The sequence below is a fragment of the Chelonoidis abingdonii genome, chromosome 19, assembly GCF_003597395.2.
Source record: "Chelonoidis abingdonii isolate Lonesome George chromosome 19, CheloAbing_2.0, whole genome shotgun sequence".
Lineage (NCBI taxonomy): Eukaryota > Metazoa > Chordata > Testudines > Testudinidae > Chelonoidis > Chelonoidis abingdonii.
Genome location: NC_133787.1, coordinates 22,755,751 through 22,772,161, shown reverse-complemented (window position 1 = coordinate 22,772,161; position 16,411 = coordinate 22,755,751). Strand labels below are relative to the sequence as shown.

At 39.8% G+C, this 16,411-nt stretch overlaps 1 protein-coding gene across 1 annotated transcript in view; it reads right to left on the bottom strand.

Annotated features, from left to right (window-relative positions):
• TDRD12 (tudor domain containing 12) overlaps positions 1-16,202 on the bottom strand; it is a 164,081-nt gene extending 147,879 nt beyond the window's left edge. Inside the window, exons 1-8 of the mRNA XM_075073652.1 lie at positions 16,160-16,202; positions 15,739-15,795; positions 13,241-13,294; positions 8,952-9,104; positions 7,784-7,920; positions 4,152-4,271; positions 2,956-3,011; positions 118-203 (exon numbers count right to left, since the gene is read on the bottom strand). Of these exons, the coding sequence (XP_074929753.1) occupies positions 118-203; positions 2,956-3,011; positions 4,152-4,271; positions 7,784-7,920; positions 8,952-9,104; positions 13,241-13,270 (582 nt within the window). The 5' untranslated portion in view covers positions 13,271-13,294; positions 15,739-15,795; positions 16,160-16,202. The remainder of the gene's footprint in view (positions 1-117; positions 204-2,955; positions 3,012-4,151; positions 4,272-7,783; positions 7,921-8,951; positions 9,105-13,240; positions 13,295-15,738; positions 15,796-16,159) is intronic.
• Positions 16,203-16,411: the final 209 nt, after the last annotated feature.

Below are 16,411 nucleotides of genomic sequence, written 5' to 3'. Positions count from 1 at the left end.
GCTGGTCGCTGTCAGTGTGGACACACTGCAGCGCTGGCCGTACACAGCTGTACGACCACAGCTGTAACGGCCAGCGCTGCAAAACTGTAAGTGTAGACAAAGCCTGAGATACTTTACCTTTTCATCTTTTATTGTTACGTAAAGATAAACATCAAAATTGTCATCTTCTATAGCACATAACTTCGCCTCAATCTGGGTGGTTCCTAAGTGTAATAAAACAGAAGCACCAAAACACATTAAAGGAGGAAAAATGTTCAATACCTAACTAATTCCCCATCATCAATTTCTTCCAATGTTTTCATTGCTTCTTTCTATACTAGGATTAAAGCAATTTCATTAAGACGTATACATAGGTGTATTTAAAGACAAGGGACTGCCATATTGTAGCAGAGTCAAAAACTTCAGTTGTTACCTAACTGCATCCATGTTTTTGCAATATATTAATTGGTTTCATACTAGTTTTGTAAACTAAATCTAATTAGAAATATGTCCATGTATCCAAATAAGATAACTGATGGATTACAATCTGTACTATAAAGTTTGGAACAGAGAAGTTTTAGTCCCTCAAGGCATCTCTATTATACGCACAACTATCTTCCCACAAGGATACTACTGCATGTAATTTATTTCCTTTCAGAGCCTGAATAACTTCAGAGTGGCCTTCGCCCAGTACTGTATATCAACTGTAACTAATCCATTATTTATACTAGGGCTGTCAACCAATTAAAAATTAATCGTGCAATTAAAAATATTAATCGCACTGTTATAGAATAGAATATCATTTATTTAAATATTTTTGATGTTTTCTATATTTTCAAATATATTGATTTCAATTACAACATAGAATACAAAGTGTACAGTGCTCACTTTATATTATTTTATTACAAATATTTGCATAGTAAAAAATAAAATAGTTTTTTCAATTCACCAAATACAAATAATGGAGTGCAATCTCTTTATCATGAAAGTTGCACTTACAAATGTAGAACTATGTACAAAATAACAACTGCGTTCAAAAATAAAACAATGTAAAATTTTAGAGCCTGCATGTCCACTCAGTCCAACTTCTTGTTCAGCCAGTTGCTCAGACAAACAAGTTTGTTTACATTTGCAGGAGATAATGCTGCCCACTCCTTGTTTACAATGTTACCTAAAAGTGACACCAGGTGTTTCAATGGCACAGTTGTAGTTGGCATTGCCAGATATTTACGTGCCAAACGTGCTAGAGATTCATATGTCCCTTCATGCTTCAACCACCATCCCAGGGGACATGGAAGCATGAAGGGGCATATGAATGCTTAGCTTATCTGGCATGTAAATTCCTTGCAATGTCAGCTACAAAAGTGCCATGTAAATGCCTGGTCTCACTTTCAGGTGACACTGTAAATAAGAAGCAAGCAGCAGTATCTCCTCTAAATGTAAACAAACTTGTTTGTCTTAGCAATTGGCTGTACCAACAAGAAGTTAGAAGTTGGACTGAGTGGACTTGCAGTTAAAGTTCTACATTGTTTTGGTTTTTTTGAGTGCAGTTATGTAACAAAAAAAAAAAAATCTATATTTGTTTTTTAAGTTGCACTTCCATGATAAAGATATTGCATTATGGTACTTATGAGGTGAATTGAAAAACACTATATCTTTATCATTTTTACAATGCGAATATTTGTAATAATAAATAATAATATAAAGTGAGCACTTTACACTTTGTATTCTGTGTTGTAATTGAAATCAATATATTTGAAAATGTAGAAAAGCATCCAAAACTATTTAATAAATTTCAATTGGTATTCTACTGTTTAACAGCGCAATTAAAAATGTGATTAATCATGACTCAATTGTTTGTGATTTTTTTTGCGTTAATCGTGCGAGTTAACTGCGATAACCCTAATTTATACTAGTAGGTATCAAAATCTCCACTGACAGGCATTTATTATTGCCTTTTTCTAGCACATCAATTACTAGGTTTGTATTATTTCCAGTGACAGACTGGGGATATGTCTGTGTCACACTGTGAACACCATTTTGGATTGTAACCTTCACTGCAACCTTCACTTTGCATTGTAATCTCCAAATTGAGTCATCACATGACACCAAGGTAGTGCAGAAAAGTAGGCTAATCCTGACACGGTCAGCCTAGTTTGGTCAATGTGTGCTCATGCTATGGTGTGAGACACCCTAACAGAGGGTTAACAAGAGAACTGTTAAGGGCCATCAACTCTGTCTCTCAACTACCAGCCTATCCATGAGTTCAATAAAAGGGCTGCAGCCCCTGAGCCAGGAGCACATGGGAGTTAAAAAGATGGCTGCATTGCTAAGAAAGAGGTCGCCCACCACCACATGCAAGCAGACCACACTATACAAAGGGAAGACCAACAGGGCTGCAAGACCTAAGGACACAGACCAGACTTCAGGACTCTCAGTAGGGATGAGATGAGACTGGGGGACTACATTCATGACTGTCTTAATTTTCCAGAGATCTGTAACTCCTGTGCTCTGTTAAGAACTTGCTTTGCTAAACCTGTGTTCCCTGCCTTCCTGTCATGTTGTCCCTGACAGGATTAACTGAGAAACCAGAGTTCCCATAGCCAGCTGGACTCTAGGGATGTGCGCCTAAGTGTCTGGGAGCTCAGGAGGTCAGTGGCACTGGTTCTGGGGTCTAAGGCAGCCAGACTATGAGGTCCTACTTTGCAAGAAGGGGGTTGAAACAGGCATTGCACCCAGGAGTATGCCCGAGGCCCCTACAGCTAGGAACAGCAACCAATCAATAACCAGACCCAGCAGAGCTTAGAAGCATTCAGGGCACAGGATTCAGGTCCTTTTATAACAGACCGATGCCCAACTAGAGAGTTAGACTGGACAAGATTGTAACACTTCCTATAACAAGTTAAGCAGCTGTTCGTTTTGATTTCTCTGTGTCATTTCCACAACATTCTTGGTTGTAACTGTATTTTTCTTTACCTTTTAGAAGGTTTTGAAAGTACTGAATAGCAGCACTGTCCCATCTCTTTGCAGGTCTAGAAAGATATAAACAAGATCAATCATCTCACTGTAGCATAAAACAGGTGATTTTTCACGCAACGCTATTTTATACGGTAGTACACTTGAATGAAATTATGAAAAATATTAACAGCTAAATCAATTATAGCATACTACCAAGGATGGCAGTGGAAGCACCATCACTGGAAAAAACAAAGAACAGATTAGATACTGAATACTTTAAGAAGTTTACTACGCTGTGCATGAGGTCAGTCTAGTTGATCCCAGCTACATTTTCCAGCTCTGCCATCAAGAGAAATTGCACATTACTGATTTAGAATTGCTGAACACAATTCTGTCCATTGATTGTATATTAGTAAAAGACAAAACACGTTCACCTCAAAGAAAGTGAAGGAAAGTTAGTCTCCAAAAAACAGAACAGACAATTAAATTGTAAGAGCACATTAATTACTTTTAATTAAATAAACATGTGAAACAATGTTTAACAGGTGTGACAAAAGTCTCCTACAGAGTCTACAATTTAATGCAACATGAATGCTTGTTAAAATATTTAAGGGTCTAAAAAAATAAAAAAGCATACCATTTAATAGCTCATTATTTAAGTTGTGAATGCCTTATCATCTCCTACCTCCTATACAGATGGCCAATTATAACACCTGATAGACATATAATGTAACTTAAGTTACATATATTCCCTCTTCCAAACCAAACCAAACAGAATACTACCAAACAAACCACTTGGGTCAGACCGTGTGTTAGTACTTTACACTGAGTTGGTTTCCTGCTGTTGATCATTTGCTAAGCAAGGACCTTAACCTGTGCTACTTCAGTCATTCAAAGCTTTAGGCACATGATCACGTCCAAGGTCACCAGGAACTGAAGTGTTTTTACTACTCAAGAAAAAGTTCTCTCACAAAGGAATCCTATCCAGTCCTTTGCAACCGAAAAAAATATGCACAAGTGGTACAGACATATAGCAACGCCAAAATCCAATAGGAATCCCAAAGACCCTACTAAGGAGGAAAAAAAACTATCAAAAGGTAGATTATAAAAATTAAATTTCTTCTTTTTTTCCACAATTAAGCTGTGCATTTAAGTAGAAAATGTATTATTAATTTTGCGTACAGTACACTGTATTTCTCTCAAGCCATACTTACACTATTTCTGCAGCGTCTTCACAGAAATCTATATGCAACGTGACTGGCTTTGTGCAGTACAGTCTAAACTTTTTCGCTCTATATGGGAGTTGCATAAATGCTTCCACTGCGACCCGAATGCTTAAACAGTGAAAAAAAGTTTTCAACATAATTAGATGTAGCAACCTGATACAAAACTCAATGCACTACACATTCTAGGGCACAGCAGGGCTCCCACATCCCACTCCACTGCAGTTGGCAATACAGTGTTAAGAAACCAATTGGCAGTTGAAAAAGCAGGAAATCTTGTTTTCTACTTCCAGTCTAAGAATAACAACTGTGTGTGAGAGGATAAGATCTTAGTTCTAAAATCTTGAAGGGACACAGTGACCAAAAATAATCAGTTCAGTTTACAAACCTACAAATAATACTTCCTTTGATTAATAATAAGTTAGGTTTAAACGCAAAACATGTTTCGGTAAATTTTTTTCTTCTGTATCCAGCACATTTATGGTAGTTTTATTCGTTAAAAAAAATTAAATGTTTTTGTGCATTTTAATTGAATTTCCTTCCAAATAGAGCTTGACACACAAATAAAAAAGTTATCTAGTAAACAGGAAATGCATCATTCACCATTTTCTAACATAATGAAGTAAAAATTAAGAATCTGAATAAATGTGAATTAAGTTATATAATTGCTCAAATAAATGCGTATACATGTAGTGCATCCATCTAGTTAGGAAAAAGGAGCACCAAATTTAGTATAAAGGATATATTGATTTGCAACTAAATGTGTTTTAATGGTTACCAAGCAAGGAGACTCAGTTTTTCTTTAGGAAATAACTAAGAAGTCCAAATGCAAAACATAGTTTAGATCGGGGTGGGCAAACTTTTTGGCCTGAGGGTCACATTGGGATTGCAAAACTGGATAGAAGGCCAGGGAGGGAAGGCTGTGCCTCCCTAAACACCCTGGTCCCTATCCCCTATCCATCCCCTCCCACTTCCTGCCCCCTGACTGCCCCCCTCAGAACCCTAGTCCCATCCAACCCTCTCCCCATTGCTCCTTGTCCCCTAACTGCCCCCACCTGGGACCCCCTGCCCCTAACTGCTGCCTGGGACCCTACCCCCTATCCAACCCCCCTGGTCCCAGTCCTCTGACAGGCCCAATCCCATCCACACCCTCGCCCCCTGCCAGGCCCCCTGGGACCCTATGCCTATCCAACCCCCCCTGCTAGGCAACTGCACACTTCCCTGTCTGCAGACAGGTTTCCGGACAATGGGAGTTGAGGGGGTGGCACTTGGGGCAGGGGCAGGGACAGGGTTCGGAGTCCCCTGGCTGCCCCAAGGGTAGGTCCTGGATAGGGGACATGCCGCTGCTTCCAGAAGCTGTGCGGAGCCACGGCACGTGTGGAGTGGGGCAAGTCCCCGACCCCACTCCCCGGTGGGAGCTCGGGGGTCGGATTAAAATGTCTGATGGGCCGGATGTGGCCCATGGGCCACAGTGTGCCTACCCCTGTCCTAGAGGAATGAACAAGTCATTGAACTGAACTAGCTGAACAGACTGAAATCAGGAAAATATTCTCTGTACTTGCATAAGTATCTGCTGTCAAAAGCTGGTTTAACACTTAGCAAACCCCATTTCCAGGTGCTTAGTCTGTAAATTCTACCATCTCAGCTGACTTTCCTTAAAACTTGGCAGTAAATATGTAGTCCTTAATATTATTTTTATTATTTAAATTATTGTAATAGGTTATGGTAAGTTTACACTTTCATATAGGTTGCCAATTTCAAATTTAGTTTTAAATATGTTTTTTAAAACATAAACCTGTTTTCTAATTTAAATTTAAAAAATACTTTTTAAAAAAACATTGATTTTATGCATCCTTTCTAGGAGACACACTGCCATTGGCTAACCGGGCAATCTTGGTTTATTTCTCTCTCCAATAGAAAGTTGAAGATGTGGAAGCCAGTTACTGCTAGCTCCACCAGCCATAAGCTGGTGGAGCTAGCAGTTTTATTTCTGAAATCAGTATCACTAAAGCGCGCTTGTTAAGGAAAGTAACTGAATCCTAGTTCTACCTCCACCCAACCAATCCCAAGACATTGAACAACCCTCCCCCTCACCAAAAAAAAACTACAGCTTTAATACTTCCTCCAGTTTCTGAGGCCAAAGGGAGCATGCTGCAGAGATGCTGCTCACTTCCTTGGTATTTGGAGGCTTTTTCGCCCAGTTTGATCCCTTCTGCACCAAAGAAGGTTTTTTTCGTGAATACTGGTGCATTTTTTAGGCTATGTCTACACAGCACACCACTGGCAGAGCACAGGATATGCATCGCCATACACTGCAATGAAAAGCAAGCTGCATCCACACCGCAGTGTCTAGCATAACTACTCATCAGTTAAAGGCTCTGGTGGGGGAAAGCAGTGGAAAAGGCTCTGGCAACTCCCTTGACTTTCACTGCAATGAGGAAAGGTTCTAGCCTGAGGGCATGGGAGGGACTGGCAGAGGGAAAAGGCTCCAGATGGTCCAGGGGTTAGGATTTGGCACTTTCACTGCCATGGCCTGGGTTTGATTCCCAGTCAAGGAAAAGTGACTTTAAACCAAAAAAAAAAAAAAAAAAAGAGTTTCAGTTATTCTTCACTTGCAATGTAAACAAATCCAGCTGGTGGAGCCTTTCCTGACTGCCTACGTCTTTCACTCCATGAGGAAAGGCTCTAACCTGCTGCCAGTCTGCGGAAGGAAAAGACTTTCAGTGAGAGCTACCCTGCTAAAAATAGTAATGTAGATGAGAGAGGCACTGTTTGTGTGTGTAGAGAGCCCTGTAGGGTACATATCCTAAGGGTTAAACCATGTCTTTACTCACCTCAGCAGCACCTCACCATCTACACTGCTATTTATACCTATGCTCCAGGGTCATGCAGAGTATGTACTCAATACACTGCTGTAAGGAGTGTGCAATGTAGGCGTACCCCTAGAGCAGCAGTTCTCAAACTTTAGCAACCTGAGGACCCCCATTTTGATTTACATTTTTTTGTGGACCCCCAAACTCCCCCACTCAGCCCCAGGCCCTGCCCCACTCCACCCTTTCCCCCTCCGAGCATGCCCCATCCCCACTCCTCCCCCTCCCTCCCAACTGTTCCACGGTGTGCAGGAGGCACTGGGAGGGAGTGGGAAGAGTTGATCTGCAGGGCCGGCAGCCCCAGACATGATTCCGCCCCCTCCCCGGAGCATGCCCCATCCGCACTCCTACCCCTCCCTCCCAGAGCCTCTTGCACACCGCTAAACAGCTAAACCCCGACATGCAGGAACAGTTGGGAGGGAGGGGGAGAAGTTGATCAGTGAGGCCAGTGGACCCCTTGGAGTACCCTCACAGACCCCAGTATGACAAATGCTGCCATAGAGGCATCTAGTCTCTGCAGTGACAAATGTAGCACTTGATACTGTAAACAACATCAGGTAGTGCTTAATACTGAGCATGATCCCATTATATGCCTAGTAGTGTTTGCAGGACCTGATTCACAGTCTTCACAATTTAAACTACCATGGCTCTCTAGTTTTAGTCAATATAAATCAAGATTAAAAATACTCAAGTGCATTAATATGAAAAAAAAAAGCCTCCAGCAATAACTTTGTAAATCACAATAATACATACTTTTTTGTTTTAACAGGAGTATACTTGGCATAATCCACAAGGAAACACTCTGCCAGGTAATGATCAGCACAGAACAGGATTGATTTAACAACTGCTCTACACCAGCATTTCAGTTCCTGACAAAAAACCACACAAACCTGGGGAAATAAAAGATACATATATTTCTGTACATGAACCTAGATTTGTACAAGTTATATATTCACTTCTTGAATACAGAAATAGCTACAGCACAAAGTCATTTATAAAGAGAGAAAAAAATACAGTTTTATTTCCAGTGATGTCCTCCAAAAAAGTATTTTGCAGCTTGTGATATATATATTTTTTCTATAAATGTATAAAATATGTACAGTAAAAGCTGTACTATCCAGCAGTTTGCCAACTGGAAAGCTCTAAAACCCAGCATTTCAGGAGGGGATGCGGGGCGCAGGCTCTGGGAGGAAATTTGGGTACGAGAGGGGGCCTGGGGCAGGAAGTTAGGATGCGGGAGGGGGCTCGTGGTGCCAGATCTGAGCTGTGCTCACCTCAGGCAGCTCCCCACAAGCGGTGACATGTCCCTGCTGCTCCGAAGCGGAGAAACAGCCTCTGGGGCTCCATGCACTGCTCCTACCCCAAGCGCTGGCTCTGCAGCTCCCATTTGCCACAGTCACCAGCCAATGGGAGCTGCGGAGGGAAGCGCCTGCGGGCAGAGGCAGTGCACAGAGCTGCCTGGCCAGACTTCCACCTAAAAGCAGCAGGCCAGACTTCCACCTAAAAGCTCCCAAGGTGAGCACCGCCCAGATCCGGTACCCCGAAACTGCTCCTGTGCCCCAAATCCTTCTCTCTTAACCGGAATTTTTGACTTACTGGCACCCCCCATTCTGCCAACATGCCAGATAAAGCTTTTACTGTATATGTGCTCATCCTCTAACTTAAATTATACAACAAATTAAAAAGAACTGCCCAAACATTCAAAATACCTCTAAACCCATACCACACACTTTTCTCAAAAACCCAAGAAAAAGATAGTGTAGTTACATTTTAATGTACTGCAATGAAAATACTTTCAGGATAAAAAATACTTATAAGCTGTGATTCTAACAAACAAAGAAACCTCTAACGACCCAATAAAATACCAGATTTTTCTACTTCCCTCACAATCTTTATGTAGCAAAATGACTGAAAATGTTACCTGCCCTTCTTCTAATGTTAATGGCTTTACTTCCTCCACATCTCTGTTATAGAACTGATTCATTTCAGCATGCAGTTTTTTATATTCCATTTCACGGTCTACAAAAGGCCCACATCCTTTTACAATGACCCAAAAGCAACCTGGGTCTTCAATCTAATCAAAAGGTGAAGCATAATTAAAACCACAAAAAAAGACGACAAGTAATATCAGGTGCTGAGATTAAAAACAAAAAACACAACCAACCTAAAAGCCACACATTTCCAAGAACATCTTAGCAATATATACACACAAACTTTCAATGACAAAATGGTCACTAATGTTCAAATCACATAACTGGCAATGTAATATGAAAAATGTTATTAAAAAGTCAGAGCTTCTAGTGGCTTAAAAAAGTCAGAAATCTTCTGACACTTACACTTTGTCATTAAAAGGTGAATGGAGGGGCTTCTGTAAAAAAATAATTAAGATAATCTGTTTAACATTCCAAACAACAGCATTTACACATTTAAAGTATTACACACTATACTCTTAGCATAACAAAGTCCAGTTCACCAGCTGCGTTGCCAGGAACAATTTTGCATTCCAGGGCCTCCAGTCCAGAAGCATACTGAAGACACCTGGTCTTTCCTCCACACTCTGGTCTTGGGGATCTGGAGCACAGCTTCTTTGGAACATGGTTTCACCTTTCCACTGTGCTTTGGGCTTAAGCACTGACATACAGGTTTTTCCAACGCCCACCTTTTCAAGGCAAGCTGGCTTCCCCAATTTTTTTAACTCATAATTTTCCAGAGTTTTGGATGAACTCAATAGCTTAAGAAATGCTGGTAACTTCCAAAACTGTAATATAGTCAACTTCATGTTTCCTTAACATATTTAACCCAAGATCTGTAACAGACTTAATTAAAATAATCCATTCCTTCTCTGTGGCATATGTTTACCAAGAATATGGAGGCTTCAATCATCTAAACCTAAGAAATATTTTTTTCCTCTGCCTACTGCCTTTACATCCAACATCTTCAAAACAAGACACTTTGAGCAGTGAGTAAAAAAAAACAAAAAAAAAAACACACACATCCCAGGAAGATTATTGGACTGTTTAAACTGTACCCAGAGATACAAAAATTGGGGGTCAAGAAAGGTTACTGACACACCATATTTTGTAACATTCCTGTCAAATCGCATGGGCTCATAATTATGTCTATTTTATAGTGGTTGGAAAATACAGAGATACAGGACCAAAGGATTCACTCAGCATGTTTCCTAATAAAATTACCTATCTCTTGAGGAGTGAGTTTACAGAAATGCTTTATAAGCCTCTTCAAAAGATTTAGGGGTTGCGATGGTTAATCAGCTGATGTGAACTCCCAGTGCAACACTATGGTCAAGAAGACTAATGTGATCCCAGAATGCATAAACACAGGAAATCTCAAACAGGAGCAGAGATGCTATTTTACCTCTATATTTAGTACCCGTGCCACCGTGGCTGGAATACTGGTACTGGAGTACTGGTGCCCACAATTCAAGATGGATGTTGAAAAATTAGAGAGAGTTCAGGGAAGAGTCACAAGAATGATTACAAGACTAGAAAATCTCCTCTATAGTGACAGATTGAGCTCCTTGAGTCTGTTACCTTAACAAAGACAAGGTTAAGAGGTGACTTATTACAATATATAAATTGCTATATGGGGAACAAATATTTAATAATGGGCTCTTTACTCTAGGAAAGAAAGGTATAACAATCTAATGACTTTAAGTTGAAGCTAGACAAACTCAGGAAATACGGTATACATTTTTAACAGTGAGAGTAATTAACCTTTGGAACAAATCATCAAAGGTCACAGTGGATTCTCCGTCACTGACAGTTTTAAAATCAAGATACGATGTTATTCTAAAAGATATCTGCTAGGAATTATTTTTAGAATGTTCTATGGCCTGGGAAATCAGAACTTAAGCATGTTTTCTGCATTTATAAAACATAAGCTTTCTTTCTGCATGATTAGAATCATCTACAGACAATTCTAATAAAGACACAGGGCCAGATGATAAATGAGTCAAGTCCCTTTTATGCTGCTTCTAGCCTCCCTCATGAGCATAAAGATTTATACTGCTCCTGCAGCTAGAAAAGCAAGCTTAACTGTTCTGCCCTTCCATGCAGGACTGAAGCATGGAAGAATAACTGGGACATCTTTTTCTATGCTTGCTTCTCTTTTGTTTATTCATCTTTCCACTGACAGCAAAGATAGGCAGAAGTGTTGCCTATGCTCTGCCTGTTTCCAGAGAAGGCTAATTAAGTTAAAAGGTTCAACTAAATTAATGGATCAAAGGTCCCAGCCCAGCAACAAGTTCTTGCTTACCACCAAGAAGGGTACAAGTAAGATAAAAGAAACCCACTGAAACCTGTTGGACATCAAGCCGAGAAATACTTGGTAACCACCAGCCATGGTCTGGTTCAGAAAGTAGGATGGGAACAGGGCTTGCTGACTGCACTGCAGGAAGAAGTTAACACCATGTACATGGGGAGGAAGGACTAACAGCAGTGTAGAAAAAGGACAGTTTTGTCTAGTGAGGGAGCACAGGATGGATTTTTAACAGAGTATTTACAATAAAAGGAAATGTTAGTTTTAGTTCACTATTGTACATTTAAGATATTTAGAAAATGTATCTCATATTGATGCTGGGCATAAGAAAACCCTATATTGTCAATTTAATTATTCGTAAATGACGTAAGTTAATCATCACTAGAATATTACTGAGTTCTGTTAAAAACTGACTGGGTAGTGACCGAAGATTTGGAGCTGGAGACTACAATTCTGGGTTTAGAAGCATCTGTTTCCCAACACAAAAAACTTAGCATTGAGTCCTGGGAGTAAGGACACATTTCATGGTTTCACAACAAACAACATTCTCCTCCAACAATCTCCTACATACAAGGCATACCTAGGATGCATCACACCTGCCCTTCCTTGAATTAAACCACAATTTGTTAGTTCCCTCCTCAGCTCAAGAATAATTTAAGGAGAATCCTAATTACTACATTTTCGGGAATGGAAGAAAAAGAGCAGGCAATTGGAACTGAGCTCTTCAAGTGGAAATGTTCAGTTTTGTCAGAACCACAAAATTTCTGTCTATTTTTTCCTTCTAGCCTTTGTTTTCTTTCTGTATTTACAGTTCAATTTTTCTGGTATTCAGAAGATCCCAAACCAAAGCAGCCTTACTAAATCATATTAACCTAGGTGGAGGATCACTGAGGTAAAGTGTGCCAGGGTTGGTAAATCTTTGTAAAATTTTTGCAAGTGCCCTAAACCATGCATAAAGACAATCAATCTATAATATTATGGGCCTCTCTTACACAGAGAGCAGGAAATGTCATGAGTGCCTATTCTCAGAGTTTCCACCAAGAGGGGTTGGCTTTTCCCACCCCGAGGAACAGACAGTGAATTCAATCATTAACACATACAGATCTTCTGAAATCTACATGGATCACAGGTAACTTGTGGAATTCCAGCGCCTCCGTAATAATTCCCACTATCTTCACAGTAGCCATGCTCCCACAGAAGCAGGCTCCTATCAGTCCCAAACTTGTTGTTATACTTTGTTTTGTAGAAAAGAGTCTCACCATAACAGAGGACAGTGAGTGATAATACCTACTTGGTCATCATTATCTTAACTGTTGCTTCCTCACTTATTTCCAAGGAATGACGCTGTCTCCCCAGCAGGCCTTCCATGTGGACAGGCGAAAAGAACATACTACTACAGAGCCATAGCTTCCTGCTTTCTACCCCTCACTCCCCCCAGGATCTGCTGAAACAAATGTCTCTTTTTCATAGAAGCAGTGGAAGGACAATCCAGATTTCCGCACGCACCCAAAAAATCACACTTGTTTTTCCACTCGTTGTAATAACACCCAAAATTACTATAGCTAAAATGTATTTCTCTATTTTAACATTTTGTTTACTTTGTATATATGTGTATGCCCAGTATCACATGTTGCTTCTATGGGGCTTCATGCACTAAAATGGGAGAAAAAGTTAAGAATATTAAAGTATCCCTGCAAATAAAAACTGGCAGAGAAAGTTCAGGAGCAGATAAATAACTGAAAGTACTTTTAACTTTTTTAAAATTTACTAGATTTCAATTTGATTGTATCCCCAAAAGGTCTGGCAAAAAAAAAAAAGATTGAACAATTTTATTCTGGATATTTTTTTCCTGTCCCTAAAGTTTCTTGTGTTCTAATATATGCACAAGTTCTTTACAATACTGAGACTTCTTTTAAAAGAAAATCAATATACCTTCAATACCAAGACTTCAATCATTTTCATCTATTGAAGTCCTCTTCTGCAATGCTGAAATGAGACGTAAAAGATAACTAAGTGCGTAGCTATCAATTTTATACAAATCTTATAAATGTTGAAGCTAAAATTGAAGTGATACTAATCATATTTAAAGAGTCTATAGATTTAAAATAGACCCTCTTAGTTGGCTGTGTTTTTAAAGATATCTATCTAGCTATTAGTGAAAGCTATATTTGCAGCTCTAAGTAAACCATTTTTTCTTAATGAGACTTAATTTGAAGCCTAATTAAGATTAACTACCCAACACATAACCATATTCATATAAAATATCTGTTTAGTGCAGTTGGAATATCTGGAATACATAACTTATTTTGATCACATATCTTACACTTCTATATCAAAACTCAATAGAAAAACTTTGCCTAAACATAGGGCAGTTGCAGATTAATTAACTAATCATGGGGCTAGGCAAGAAGCCACCTGAGGTGAAATCTTGTCCTCACTGAAGTAAATGACACATTTCCATTTGACCTTAACAGGATTCAGGAGTGAAATCCCGACTGCATTCCTATTGTCTGCATTATGCAGGAAGTCAGACTAGATTGTCATAATGATCTCTTTTGGCCTTGAACATCTCTCTGCAAACTTGGACAAGTCATTTATGTTGATTTTCAGAAGTGCAGAGCAGAGCACACACTGCTCCCACTCACTTAATTGGAGCTGTGATGCTCAGTACCCGGGGAGTGGGGGAGAAAAACCACACCATCACCCTTTTTTCCTCAAGTTACCTATTTGTAAAAAGTGATGTTTCCTCCACCTTGTAAATCATTTCGAGATGAATGGGTGAAAAATAGATTACATGTGGTAAACAACAAGATAATTAAGCTGTAACTGTTTGTATTCAGTTTTAATTTATACTTCAAAGTCCTATTAGAGGTTTAAACTATGCACAGGACTGAAATAAACACTTTTTCCATCACTGTACTTTCCACCCTACCTCACCCCAAAAATTGTATTTTTTCAGTGAACAACTGCTCACGCGAGATATTCAAACAAAAATATGTACTGTACCTGCACTAGTCCACTTACCAAATTACTAGTGCTGAATTTTCCAAAAATCTTACAAGGAATTTAAGTGCTGTAGTAGAGTTAGTATTTGTGTTTATGAAGATGTATTTGTTACTCATTTTTTCTCTTAATGAACTGATCTCTGAAATAACTGAAGAGTTCAGTTAATAGTCTTTCCTAAAAACAGAAATTTGGGGCAAAATGGTGAAGTGGTCAGAGCTCAATTATATGATCCAGTGACTGATATCCCGTCTTACAAAGGAAAAAAAAAATCTACCTTAGTGAAGATTCATAGATATAAAAGAATGAAAAATGGATACAACCAAACAAGAAAGATCCTCTCCTCCACATCTCTGATACAAAACAAAACAATGGGCAGGGAAAGATGAGTTTTATCTTCGAAGCTACAGTGAAAATTTACAAAGCGCATTAAGTCCATCTACAGAAACACATAATGTTTAAAGATATACCATCAATTTAAAAATCACAAGTGTCTGAAAATCGCTTAAGTAACACCTAAGAATTCTATAAATTAAAATATTGCAGTAAAAGTTTTTTCTAGTTTTTGTTCATTTGACAATCTTTTTGTCTAGTAATTTTTGTTATTTTTTTTAATATGTAATCTGTCATTTTTTTCTTTTGTTTCAGTGTTCCTTTCATACAGCAACCAGGGAGAGAAAAAAAATTAAAAATAAGAAAATATGATCATAAAAACCAAAAAATGTGGCAGGGGAATATGTAATGGCTGGTGTGATATCGGAAACAACTTTCAACTCTTTAAATAAATATCAAGCTGACAAAATCCTATACATATTTTAAAGGGAGCCCAATCATGGGAAAGCAGAGGAAGATGGAGAGCTGAGAAAGTTGACATTTCAAAGTGAAAATGAGACCAAAAGAAAAAAAGCTGGTAAAGAAAAAAAAAGGCTGAATTTAATAAAGAGCCTGAACCTGAAATCTAGATAGAAAGGGCATATTTCAACAATGACAAAGTGATCCCATCTCTATGGCTATATTATCACAAGAAATGTGACAACCCTCTTTCAGCCTAATGCTCCCATCATGCAAACTCTAGTTTAGGGGATCACATGTTAGGGAGAAAATGACTTCCAATCATCTCTCAATTTAGCAATAAATGTCCAAGTGCAAAAACACACACACACACACCTCCATATTGGAAATAAAACACAGAAGGAATATGTGGGGTTTCCTAACCCCTTCATCAATGTTATGGCTAAAATGTGTGGGACTGATGAGGGGACCCACACTTCCTCATATTGGGGATAAAATGTTTGGGAGCATGAGGGTTTGTCTAAATCCCACATTCACCATATATGAAAGATATACATGGGGGATACAACTTCCCCATAACCCTCCCCCCGCCCCACAATATTAAGAAAGACACACATCCCTAGCTTGAGACTCACATGTATAAGGAAAGCACACAGTTCTCCTCCCCCTTCTGCCAGGGTTAACGCAGATCCCTGGGGAAAAGAGAAGACAATAAAGGAGGCTCTAGTGTTAACAAAACACTAGGGATAGAAAAAAATTACTTTAAGAACATTAAGAAAATGCCCCCCCCCCAATCTCCTTCCGCCCGGTTTTATTTCTCTGTTGCTCTTTTGGGTTTTCTCAGAGGGAAGCCGCATCCTCTTCCCCACCACCAGCTATGACCCACGCAAGAGCCCTCACCCTCAGTCACAATCCCCATCCCACGAAGATACCCGTCGGCCGCGCGACTACTACTAACAGCCGCCCTCAAACTTCTCTCAGAAGCTTCTAAAAGAGCCTCTTTCCCCACTTACCCTTGTCACCTACACCGCCTCAACGGCCAGAGGCGCTAACCACCGAGGACACTCCTCCCTTCGACGCCCGCGCAACTCCAACCATGCGCATCTTTACTGCGCCTGCGCATGGTGAAGCTCTGCCTCCCGCCCCGCGCTTACGCAGTGAGAGCGCTACACGAGCACACGTTACCTCTGTTATGGCGACCGTATGAAAAGCCCGGAGCTACCTACCTTACGCGGATATGACATTCCCAAGCGCCTGCACAGCATCCACCCCAGCTCAGCCTCCCCCCGCCCGTACTGTAATGGCGCC